This window comes from Pongo abelii, chromosome 9, assembly GCF_028885655.2.
Source record: "Pongo abelii isolate AG06213 chromosome 9, NHGRI_mPonAbe1-v2.0_pri, whole genome shotgun sequence".
NCBI lineage: Eukaryota > Metazoa > Chordata > Mammalia > Primates > Hominidae > Pongo > Pongo abelii.
The window spans coordinates 111,267,661-111,280,355 of record NC_071994.2 but is presented as its reverse complement, the minus strand read 5'-3'; the positions used below and the strand labels follow the sequence as shown (position 1 = coordinate 111,280,355).

The 12,695-nt window shown below is 36.7% G+C and overlaps 1 protein-coding gene across 4 annotated transcripts in view; it reads left to right on the top strand.

Moving 5' to 3' along the window:
• Positions 1 to 6,806, top strand: part of LOC100449317 (protein NPAT) — a 61,586-nt gene extending 54,780 nt beyond the window's left edge. For 2 of the 4 annotated variants that reach the window (XM_054524999.2, XM_054524996.2), the window contains 3 exons: positions 2,007 to 2,067; positions 2,152 to 3,310; positions 5,180 to 6,806. In XM_054524999.2, coding sequence (XP_054380974.1) covers positions 2,007 to 2,067; positions 2,152 to 3,310; positions 5,180 to 5,257 — 1,298 coding nt within the window. In that variant the 3' untranslated portion in view covers positions 5,258 to 6,806. The remainder of the gene's footprint in view (positions 1 to 2,006; positions 2,068 to 2,151; positions 3,311 to 5,179) is intronic. The other 2 variants (XM_009247021.4, XM_054524997.2) reach the window with 1 other exon arrangement.
• Positions 6,807 to 12,695: the final 5,889 nt, after the last annotated feature.

Genomic DNA, 12,695 nt, shown 5'->3' with positions numbered 1-12,695 from the left:
CACAGCACGTCTCAAATCTAGTCCTGCTCCTCCTCACTCTTAGCTAGTGGTTTTATTTCCATCTTACCAGTATTAAACTTCACTTTCTGATCATCACTTTCATTCAGTACATACCTATTCTGCTTCCAGAATCATCCTTCTTTCTTAAAGAAATAACTGTCTTTCATTCTTTCTAAGGTTAATGCAGTCTACATGTGCTCCAGATTCTATCTTCTATATATGTTTCAACTTTTCCTGTTTGGCTTCTCTCCCTGGCTATAAACAGGTTTGTCCCACCTGCTGACTTTTTATTTTAATCTCTTAACCTCTCTTAATCTTCCATTTCTTCATTCAAATTACTGTCTTTTCTCATGTGTCTGCTGAAACTGTCTACACTAGGGTCACCAGTGGCCTCCTAATATTGCATTATGCATTGAAACTTTTCCATTCTTACCTTAACTTGCTTTCCCTATAACTGTTGATACTATGGTGGCTTCTGGAGCCATAACTAAACTATTCCTCACTCTTGCTAATTTTGTGTAACTCAAGGCCTTCAAACTCTACATATTTCTCACCTCTCTTCCTCAAAGACTTCTTCTGCCTAGGGTTTTTCCCCTTGGTTAATGTCACAATTTATTTTTTTCCTTTACTTTTGGAAATGTACATGCCCATTATTGTCTCTCAGACCCTCATCATCTCTTACCTGGAATATAGCCATCTACATAGAGTTTCTACTTCCAGTTTTCTGTCTTCTCAGTTCCATCTTCCACATTATTGCCAGATTGATCTTCCAAAAACATAAACCTATTCATGCATCTTCCCTATTTAACACCCTTAAAGGGGCCGGGCATGGTGGCTGACTCCTGTAATCCCAGCACTTTGGGAAGCCAAGGAGGGTAGATCACCTGAGGTCAAGAGTTTTGAGACTGGCCTGGCCAACATAGTGAAACCCCTTCTCTGCTAAAAACACAAAAATTAGCCAGGCGTGGCAGCGTGCACCTGTAATCCCAGCTACTCGGGAGGCTGAGGCACTAGAATTGCTTGAACCCAGGAGGTGGAGGTTGCAGTGAGCCAAGATCATGCCATTGCACTCCAGCCTGGGCAACAGAGGAAGACTCCGTCTCAAAAATAAATAAATAAATAAATAAATCTCTTAAAGGATTGCCTCTGAAACCTTTTGCATAATATGTAAGTTTCTTCATAATCTCATCTTTTGCTCTTCTTTCTAGTTTTGATATCTTGCTGCTCTCCCACATAAATGCTGAAGCTCATGGAAATTAAAATATGGCTATTAGAACTCCAGAGCATGTGCTCTGAGTGACATAGGCTTGTAAACATGATAGGTACCTGGACAGAATTTTAAAATAGATATAATCTGTTGTTTTCTTTAAGTGACTACCTGGATATAAGTAGTACATTGTGTGCTATATTGAGCATTGTAATTTGTAGATCCGAAGACTGGATTTATAATATTTGCCTGAACTGGGCGCGGTGGTTCACACCTATAATCCAGCCTTTTGGGAGGCCCAGGTGGGCAGATCACTTGAGGCCAGGAGTTTGAAACTAGCTTGGCCAACATGGCGAAACCCCATCTCTACTAAAAATACAAAAAATTAGCTGGGCATGGTTGGGGGCGCCTATAATCCCAGCTACTCGGGAGGCTGAGGCAGGAGAATTGCTTGAACCTGGGAGGCAGAGGTTGCAGTGAGCCGAGATCATGCCACTGCACTCCAGCCTGGGTGATAGATCATGACTGTGTCTCAGAAAAACAGACAAACATAATTGCCTGAAGTTGATGCATGTCATTTGTTCCATACCTGGATTTCCTCTGTAGCAGTGGGGAAATAGCCATCTTGTACTTATTTCAGAGCTGCTTTTTAAAAGCTGCTTTGTCAACGTGTTCTATTTGTATGTACATTAGCTACCATTTAAAATTTTTTCTCATGATCAGTGATAATTGTCATCTGTTCCGTCCTCTTTCAGAGGAGTATATTCTTTTTCTCAGGAATGTTCATTTATAATTTCAGGAAAACAAGTAAATAATTTGGTGGATTCGTCAGGTCATTCAGTTGGATGTCCTGCACAAAGGTGAGTGTAAAGTAGGTTCTATCATAGATTGTTTGAATGCTCAGATTTAAAACATAAAGGATTTCTTCATGCTGCTAGAAATAGTTTTGTTTTGTTTTGTTTTAGAACTGAAGTTTCTGACAAAAGTATTGCCACAGATCTTGGGAAGAAATCAGAAGACACCACAGTTCCCTTCCCCGAAGAGAGTATAGTTCCAGCTGCTAAACCATGCCACAGACGTGTACTCTGTTTTGACGGCACTACTGCTCCTGTGGCAAATACGCAGGGGCCAAACCATAAGATGGTGTCCCAAAACAAAGAAAGGAATGCAGTCTCTTTTCCTAATCTTGACTCACCCAATGTGTCCTCCACCTTAAAACCCCCTTCTAATAATGCTATCAAAAGAGAGAAAGAGAAGCCTCCTCTGCCTAAGATTTTATCTAAATCGGAAAGTGCCATTAGCCGGCATACCACCACCGTAAGAGAAACTCAATCAGAAAAGAAAGTTTCACCAACAGAAATTGTGCTTGAATCTTTCCATAAAGCAACAGCTAATAAGGAGAATGAATTATGCAGCGATGTAGAAAGGCAGAAAAATCCAGAAAATTCGAAACTATCTATTGGGCAGCAAAATGGGGGTTTGCGAAGTGAGAAATCTATAGCTTCACTGCAAGAAATGACCAAAAAACAAGGCACATCTTCAAACAATAAAAATGTCCTTTCAGTAGGTACAGCTGTGAAGGATCTAAAACAAGAACAAACTAAATCTGCCAGTTCTTTGATTACCACAGAAATGTTACAGGATATACAGAGGCACAGCTCAGTAAGTAGGCTTGCCGATAGTAGTGATTTACCTGTACCCCGGACACCGGGCTCAGGGGCAGGGGAAAAACATAAAGAAGAACCTATAGATATTATCAAGGCCCCCTCTAGTAGGCGTTTCAGTGAAGACAGTAGTACATCAAAAGTAATGGTCCCTCCTGTCACCCCAGACTTGCCTGCCTGCAGCCCTGCCAGTGAAACAGGCAGTGAAAACAGTGTAAATATGGCTGCCCACACATTAATGATTCTCTCCAGGGCAGCCATTTCTAGGACTACTTCAGCAACTCCTCTGAAAGATAACACACAACAGTTTAGAGCATCTTCAAGGAGCACCACAAAAAAGCGGAAAATTGAGGAATTAGATGAACGTGAGCGAAACTCTCGTCCTTCTAGTAAAAATCTTACAAATTCATCAATACCAATGAAAAAGAAGAAAATTAAGGCAAGTTTGAAAGTTTTAATTTCAAAACCACACTTTTTTTTCCCCTTTATTGATTAGCGAATTCAGCAGTTCTTGCCACAACAACTTGACTGAATGTTATGGCTAAGACAGCTTTTAGTTTTCATTGACAAAATACTTAACCATGATCACAGGACCAATAAGCAGTAGATGCAGGATTCAAACCCAGACTTGTAGGGCAACAAAGCAGTCCAGCAGTGTTAGTGTAGTACGCACAAGGTGTCTAGGTGAAACAGCATTTTCAGAAAAACTGCTGAGGCATTTGTTTATAAACATTTTTCCAGGGGGGAAAAAAAAGTTTTTCTTTCTTTCTTGGTAGAACTCAAGTTTTTTCATGAGCATGACATAGTCATGAAAGATTGGGAAACACTATTAAACACTATTGTGTAGAATTACCAAGTAATAAACGACTTTGTTCTTAGATCTTCAGTTTTTTTTTCCCCCCACGTCTTGTAATCTCTTCCATAGGCCCTTAAAAATGTTAGCATATTAGAGCAGTGGAAAAATCAAATTTACATATGTTTTTCCGTTTTTTTTGAGAGAGGGTTTCACTCTCGTTGCCCAGGCTGGAGTGCAATGGTGCGATCTTGGCTCACTGCAGCCTCCGCCTTCCAGGCTCAAGCGATTCTCCTACCTCAGCCTCCCAAGTAGCTGGGACTACAGGCATGTGCCACTGCATCTGGCTAATATTTTTTCCTTTTTTTTTTTTTTTTTTTTTTTTGAGACAGAGTCTTGTGCTGTTACCCATTAGAGTACAGTGGCATGATCTCGCCTCACTGCAACTTCCGCCTCCTGAGTTCAAGCAGTTCCCTGCCTCAGCCCCCCGAGTAGCTGGGATTACAGGTGTCTGCCACCACACCCAGCTAATTTTTGTATTTTTAGTAGAGATGGGGTTTCACCATGTTGGCCAGGCTAGTCTTGAACTCCTGACCTTGTGATCCACCCGCCTCGGACTCCCAGAATGCTGGGATGATAGGCATGAGCCAGCACACCTGGTCATTTTTTCTGTTTTTTTTTTTTATAGAGACAGGGTTTTGCCATGTTGCCCAGGCTGGTCTTGAAGTCCTGAGTTCAAGTGATCTGCACACCTTGGCCTCCCAAAGTGCTGGGATTACAGGCATGAGCCACTGCGCCTGGCCTTATTTATGTTTTTTATTTAAGCATGGTTGTCTCTAGGAAGACAGTGCAGGGATAGCATTGACAAATGAAATCCATTTATTTTCAATTTGGTTAGCTATTTAGTAAGTGGATTGAATAGAAAGAAAGTGCTTAAAATATCATAGAGGAAGTATGGTATGGGGGAAATAATTTAGGCTTTGTTGCCCTGCAAGTTTTGGTTTGAATCCTGCATCTGCTGCTTATTGGTCCTGTGATCATGGTTAAGTCTGTAGCCTCTCTGAGTCTCAGACTCATCACTTGACATGATATTACCAGGTATCTTAGGTTGTGAAGTCTAAATGTACTATACATAAAGTATCTAGTGTATATTAAGTTTTAGAACTGATAAGTACCTGTAACCCTAAACATCTGTTAGTAAAGCTTTCTAAGCAGTAATAACCACCTAACATAGAAAGCATGTTCTCTCTTGTCTCATTCAACATTCAGACACTCTGGATTTGTATCATGTCTTTTGCCATAAACTAACATTCAGGTGCCATTGAAGTATATTTAATTAACTTTGGGTTTACAAAACTTGTCTCTACTTCTCTATAGAAGTAAAATTCTAATAGACTAAAAAAGTTTGACAATTTTAGTAGTATGTGAAAGAACCCAATATACTGTTTTAGGTGACGTACTAAGAAAGCATTTTGGCCTTGTTTGAGTTTATTTTTTCTTTCTCTTTTCCAACAGAAAAAGAAGCTTCCTAGTTCATTTCCAGCAGGAATGGATGTAGACAAATTTTTGTTATCATTGCATTATGATGAGTAAACATTCTGGACACATAAGAACAGTAGGTGTTCAAAACTCATATCCCTTAAACTGAGTGTAGGGAATGGGATATTGACAGAATCTGAAAGCATGACCTGCACTTTCATTGTACTGAAATTTCACTTTATATCTAAATCATGCTGTTTCTGAAACAGCTTCCTAGTTTGTAAATAGACTTACTTGGTATATTTTTATTTTGGGAAAAACGTTTGCAGAAATGTAAGTAAAGCCAATCTGCAAAACTGTATAGCTTTGACAATTCCATATTGTAAATACTGTGTAAATCTTGTTGAAATAGAGGTTAAATCAACCTAATGTTCTTACACTGTGTTTTTTGACTTCTTATGATCCCTAATTCTGAGACTTACTCATCTGGAATAGTTTCTCACTTGTTTTGGAGGAAAATGATGCTTATTCTTATAAATTACCTTCAGTAACTATTCAACAAGACATTTAAATACACAACCACTAAGTACTACAAAATAATAACCACCTCAACTGATAGCAAAATATCTAATTAGAAATTAACAGTTTGATGAGATTTTTCCTAGAGTGAATACTACCCCTTATAATTGCTGTAACTATTATATTTCTGGAATTTCACACTTTACCTACTCTGATCACTCTGTTCTCTTTGTTTTAAAGAGAGAATTTTGTAAACCATTTATTGAATGTTCTGATCTTTCATTTATAACTTAAGATTTTTTACAGAACTTTAAGTGGTTAGACTATTGAGCCATAAAAAGTTTGGTTTGTAGTAGAGATTTCTCGGTATGTACTTTTCCCCTAAATGCTGGGGATTTAAAGAATTGCACTAATTCATAGAACTCTTTACATTGTAGTGACCAATGCACATATAATTTAAATCTTGTGTTCTATGTGAAAGTTTATGTGGAGGATTATCTTCTGGTATTGTGTCCATCATAAGATGTAAAAAGAGAAATCATAGTTTTATATTTTAGTTTCTCGTACAATGGGTATGTTAAATAACTATATCTATACTTAGATATAGTGCATTGTCTGTGTCCCTTAAAGTATTAAAAAGAGTTTCTCTCAAAAGGTCCTTAAGGAGAGTGAGAGATGAGAGAGGTGCCTTCTCTGTATTAGACTCACACACATCAGTCAAGTTGAAGAATTGGTTTAAACTTTTAAATGAGAACAGAAATTATAATTAGTACCTGACCAATTGTGCCTAGATATTAAAGTATGTTCTCTTTAGTACTTTCTGTTCAATTAAATATCAGTATATTAGGGATTTTTTTCTACCGGTGTATATTTTGTTAAAGAGTCACTTTCCTCAACCATTTTTTTGTACTGGGCCTTTAAAAAAATAAATCCATCCAACTTTAACACAACATTTCTCAGTGTAGAAATCATGTCTTCTTAATTGCTGAACCTTAACTGCAAAAACTTGTGATGTAAGAAATTTGTATGATGTGGCAGTGGTCTATTCCTAAGGAACTAAATATCATATAGTTAATGTTTATTTAACTCAGTTTGAGACTGTACTACAGTTAGGTTTGAATAAATATTTTCATTAACTTCAAAAGTTTGAATTACTTTACATTGGCAGTCTTGTTTAGAAACTGATTAAATTCCTTTGCAAGTCAGTTCTTGCTCTTTTTTGGGAGTTTGTACAATGCTGAAAATCACAGAGTTTTCTTCTTATTCAATTCATACTTGTATGTACTAAGTACTGAAAATTCATATACAAATAAAATAAGTTTACTTTCTTCAAGATTCAATAGTTAACTAACCAGGAACTGCTAAATAAAGTCGAAAGATAACTTGTACTTGGAGCTTTTATGTTCAAGGGCAAAATCATATCCCCATTTTACCTTAAAAGTCCACAGGTCCTGGACTTAATTATACTATTGTACCTGGTAACCTATTTGAATACTTAAATGCCCAGTGACTGCATTTCAGGGTTGATGTATACTACAACAATCCATGGCTGTTTTTATAATTACATACAAGGCTCCAGTCTGTTGTTTGGATATTACTTAGAGGTTAATGCAGTCAGTGTATGCCAAATCTGAGAAGTGTTGTTAAGTAAAATCTTGTTACAGATTTAGCCCTGGATATTATTAGAACCATAGTGTGTTGAAATTGCACATGAGAAAAGCATCCATCAGCATTCATGCAAAGGCTACATGTCATGACTATTAGGAGTAATTTCAAAAGCATATTACTATATATTCTGCATTCATCCTTTCTCTGGTCATCATCTTTTAGGCTCAGGCCCAGCTTTCTGAAATTATATAAGTTTTGACTTTATTATTAGTTATTTTGCTGCTTCCTTTAAGCAATGGACTCATTGTGTACTTTTTTCTTTTTATAAATGTTATCATTTTGTCATACTTGTCTTTTTTCGTTAATTTGTATCTACATTGTTGAACTCATGGTACATATAGCTTCCTAATGCTTTTTGTTTTGTTTTTTTGAGAGAGGGTCTCACTCTGTTGCAGGCTGAAGTACAATGGCAAAATCATGGCTCACTGCAGCCTCGATCTCCCAGGCTCAAGTGATCCTCCTACCTCAGCCTCCCGAGTAGCTGGGACTACAGGCATATTCCATCGAACCCAGTTTTTTTTTGTTTGTTTGTTTTTTGTTTGTTTTTTTCTTTTTGTCTTTCAGAGAGATGGGGTCTCACTATGTTGCCCAGGCTGATCTCAAACTCTTGGACTCAAGCAGTCCTCCTGCCTTGGCCTCCCAAGTGTTGGGATTACAGGCATGTGAGCCACCTCATCCAGCTGCTGCTTTTACTTCCAATAATATAAAGCTTTTTCCTTTTTTTAGCTATTACAAACAGAAACAGCAGTGAGCATTTTTATAAACATTTGTTTATGTTAACTATTTCCTTAGAAATTTTAGAGAGTAGAATTACCAAATCAAGAAGTTAGTGTACCTTTTTTTAAGGATCTCAGTACATTTTGCCATATGCTGCTATTAAACTTGCGTCAATTTACATTTCTACCAGCAAATTGTCATTTTTTTGCATAGCATATGCTTATCCATTTCCAGAGGCATATTCACCTATATCATCACCTGTTTCTAGGTTTGTATTTCCTGATTTGGTAAAATTAGGAGTTAGCTCCTAATCCATTTGTTACTTGTTTTGGTATCTGATATGAAAAAAGGGTCAATGTACATTTTTTCCCTAAATATTTAACTGCTTGACAATTTGTTCACTTGACAATTTAACCACTGCACAGTTTGTTCATATAAGCTTTCCTTTCCCCTGCTCATTTATTTAAGATGTCTGTCTTATCCTACACTGATTAACAATCTCTTATTCACAATTCTAAAACCCAAAAGGTTCTGGCAACCAATTTTTTTCCCCTGGATTTAACATCAGAACTCATTCTGTGGCAAACCTGACCTGAAATGACACGAGGCTACTTAACAGTCTTTATCTCATTTATAGTAATGTTGATTAGTCTGCTGTTCCAGACTCAACTGGGGGGCATATGGTGCATACATTTGAGTTATTTTTTAGAAATCCAAAATATTCTGATTTATGAACCCCAGCTAACCCCAAAGGTGTATGATCAAAGATTTTGGACTTGTATTAAATGTATACACATATATACACACTATATGGTATGTGTATCGTCTGTTCTGTGCCACTGATTAAATCATTATAACTTTTGTGTCCACTGTTGCTGTTTTTGTTTTTTCAAGTATTCACCCTTTTATGCTTCCTGATGAACTTTAGAATCACTTGTATTATTTCAAGTTAAATTTCTATTGGAATATTTGAACTACATTAATGTCATAAGCTAATTCATAAAGAAGCAAAGGGTAACGATCATATGGTATGTATCACAGTGTTATAGTTATCCCTATCAGAAATTTCTTGCTAAACTGGGTGTTTTTGTTTGTTACTATTTTTAGAAAGCTCTTCATTTCATAGTTTTAACTGGTTATTGCTGTTATGTAGGGATGGTTGCTTTATTAATATAAAACTTTTATGGAGACACATAAAGAGAAAAGTGCACCACTATAAATTCATGCCCTTCAGTGAATTTTCTTTAAGTAAATACATCCACATAATCACTTTGAACATTACCAGTACCCTAGAGTAGTCATTATTGTGACTTCTGGCACCAGAGATTAATTTAGCTTTGTTTTCCTTAACGATATCAATGGATACATGGAGTATATAATCTGTGAGAAACACTCGTTTTGTGTAATTCAGCTCAGTCATGCTCAATGCTGTGTGTATATTCATTGTATTATATTACAGTTAATCCATTTTATAGATGGTAAACGTTTCTCATTACGAACAGACTGTGCTGTGAACGTTCTTGCACATTTTTTTGTGAATGCATTACACTTCTCAGTTGGATAAATACTTAGGAATAGGATTGCTGGAACACAGTTGCATATATTCAGACATTCAAATTTTTTCATTTTCCAGAATGGTTGTAACAACTTATGCTACACTAAACAGTATAATAAGTTCTCGATACTCCGTGTTATTTCTGATGTTAGATATTTTCATTTAGCCATTTTAGTGGTGTGTATTGGTATATGTTGTGGTTTTAATTTGGTGTTGGTTTTTTGGGTTTTTTTTTTTTTTTAATGAAGTTGAACACCTTTTCAAATACTATTTGGGTTATCTTTTGTGGACAGTCCAAGGTTTTTGCCCATTTTAGTATTGGGTGTCTGCCTATTTCTTACTGATTTTTACGTGTTCTTTCTGTATTCTGGATACAGGTCCTTTTTTGGATGGATGTTAGGTGTCTGAGTAATTTCCCTTGTTATTCTTCTAAAAGCTTTATGGTTCAACCTATTTCATTTTGATTTGACCATCTATCTGGAATTGATTTTCCACATTGATATACAATTAACCCACACTATTTATTACCAAAGATTATCCTTTCCCAACTACATTGCACAGTTACTTTTCTCATAAGCTGGTAAAAGTATAGGTTTGTTTCTGGACTCTATTCTGTTCCATTGGTCTGCTTTCTTTAAGATGTGCTAATAACACACTGTCTTAATTACTGTTAGAAATCTTTTTTTTTTTTTTTTGAGATAGTCTCACTCTGTCGCCCAGGCTGGAGGGCATTGGTGTGATCTCTGGTAACTGTAACCTCCGCCTCCCAGGTTCAAGCAATTCTCCTTCCTGAGCCTCCCAAGTAGCTAGGATTACAGTTGTGCGCCACCACACCCAGTTAATTTTTGTATTTTTAGTAGAGACAGGGTTTCACCATATTGTCCAGGCTGGTCTCAAACTCCTGACCTCAGGTGATCCACCCACCTCAGCCTCCCGAGGTGCTGGGATTACAGGCATGAGCCACCGTGCCAGTCCCAAAATCTTTTATATTTTAGTTGCTATTTATTTTCTATACTGAGTGAAGTCTGTTAGTACTAATGGATTTACCAGTGCTACTTTTTAATTTGCAAAGTATTATCTGTAAATAATCATTTTCCAATTTTATTTTTACTACACTGATATTAGCACTTCCAGTGCAACTAATAATGATCAAAGTCTGCTTCATTGTCTTGTTCCCCATTTTAATGGCAATGTTAAGTATAATGTTTGCTTTTATTAAGTATAATGTTTGCTTTTGTTTGTAGAGTTTTACGATTTTACATCAGAAGTACCTGTTCAACTTAATTGCCACATTTAAGCATCAATTAAAATATTTTCATTGAACTCATGCATATATTTTTATATTAGTGATTATTTTAAGTAAATTTGCTTTGTGAATATTTTATTTAAATGTTTTTGGTTTTTGTTTTTGAGACAAGGTCTTGCTATATTGCCCAGGCTAGAGTGCATTGGCTGTTCCTGGGCACAGTCATAGCCCACTATAGCCTTGAACTACTGGGCTCAAAGGATCCTCCTGCCTCAACTTCCTGAGTAGCTGGGACTACAAGTGCACACCAACACACCCAGTGAAAAGTTTACTTTTAATGAGATTGGTTTCAAACTTATGCCAGTTTTTAAAATGAATTTTAAACCTTTCCTTCTTTTTCTAGTTTATTTGAATATTGGGGATAATAAATAGTACCAGTGCTAAAGTGTGAAGTTTAAATTGTACAATATATGTAAAAGCACTTAGATTAATGCCTGGAACATAATAAGCACTTTAAGAACTAGTTGCTATTATAGCTGATGCTGTTTTTTATTTCTTTTTTCTGCAACAGTTTATTTAGAATGGGAAATAACTGTTCCTTGAGACTAAATCACTACTAAATTATCTAGGCCTGGAGCCTTTTGCTTAAGCAGTTTTCCATTTTTTTTCTCCTAAATTTCTTCCTGGCTGATTATCTATTCAGGCTTTGACCTTTTTTTTCTGAGTCAAATATCACATTTTTTTAAATTTTGCTTTTGTTCTCTGAGATGCAATTAATTTTTTTTCTGTCAAAAAAACTTCTTAGATTCAACAGTTGTATAGGAGTCTATTCTTTGTGCTTCCTACTTTCTCAGGGTCCTTTTTGCATGTTTATTTAACTTAAACAGTTATCTGATTTTTTTTTCCCCCCTTCTTAAACCATGTAAGCATTTAAGGCTGTGAATTTGCTTCTGATTTCAACTTTCAGCAAAATTTGGGTAAGTACTTTAATATTCATACATAACTATTTACAATAAATGATACCAGGCTCTTTTTTGCCTAAAATTTTTATTATTGTGGTCAGGATAAGTTGCAGGTTTTATAAATGTTGCACAGGGGCTTAGAAATAAGTATTGTTGGCTGGGCATGGTGGCTCACACCTGTAATCCCAGCACTTTGGGAGGCCAAAGCAAGCAGATCACTTGAGCCCAGGAGTTCGAGACCAGCCTGGGTAACATGATGCAACCCCATTTCTACAAAAAATTAGCCAGGCATGGTAGTATGCACCTGTGGTCCTAGCTACCAGGGAGGCTGAGGTGGGTATATCACTTGAGCCCAGGAAGTCAAGGCTGCAGTGAGATGAGACCATGCCACTGCACTACAACCTGGGCAACAGAGCAAGACCCTATCTCAAAAAAAAAGTTAAAAAAAAAAGAGAAATAGGTATTGTTTAGAAAGGTAAAATTTGATATGTATTCAGTCTTATACTATTTGAATCCTGTCTTTGCTTTAATACTTTTTTCACAAATGTTTAATCCATGAAACATTATTATCTTGGTCATAGCTTTGGCTTTTTTTCCTGCATGGTCTACAACCATCATAAAAAGTAGTTCTTTCCCCATTTTAACAGTTTCTGCCTTCTCATAATTTATGATACATGCAACCCTTTTTACTTTTTTTTTTTTTTGAGACAGAGTTTCACTCTCGTTGCCCAGGCTGGAGTGCAGTGGCGTGATCTCAGCTCACCACAACCTCCACCTCCCTGGCCCAAACGATTCTCCTACCTCAGCCTCCCACGTAGCTGGGATTACAGGTATGCACCACCACGCCTGGCTAATTTTGTATTTTTAGTAGAGATGGGGTTTCTC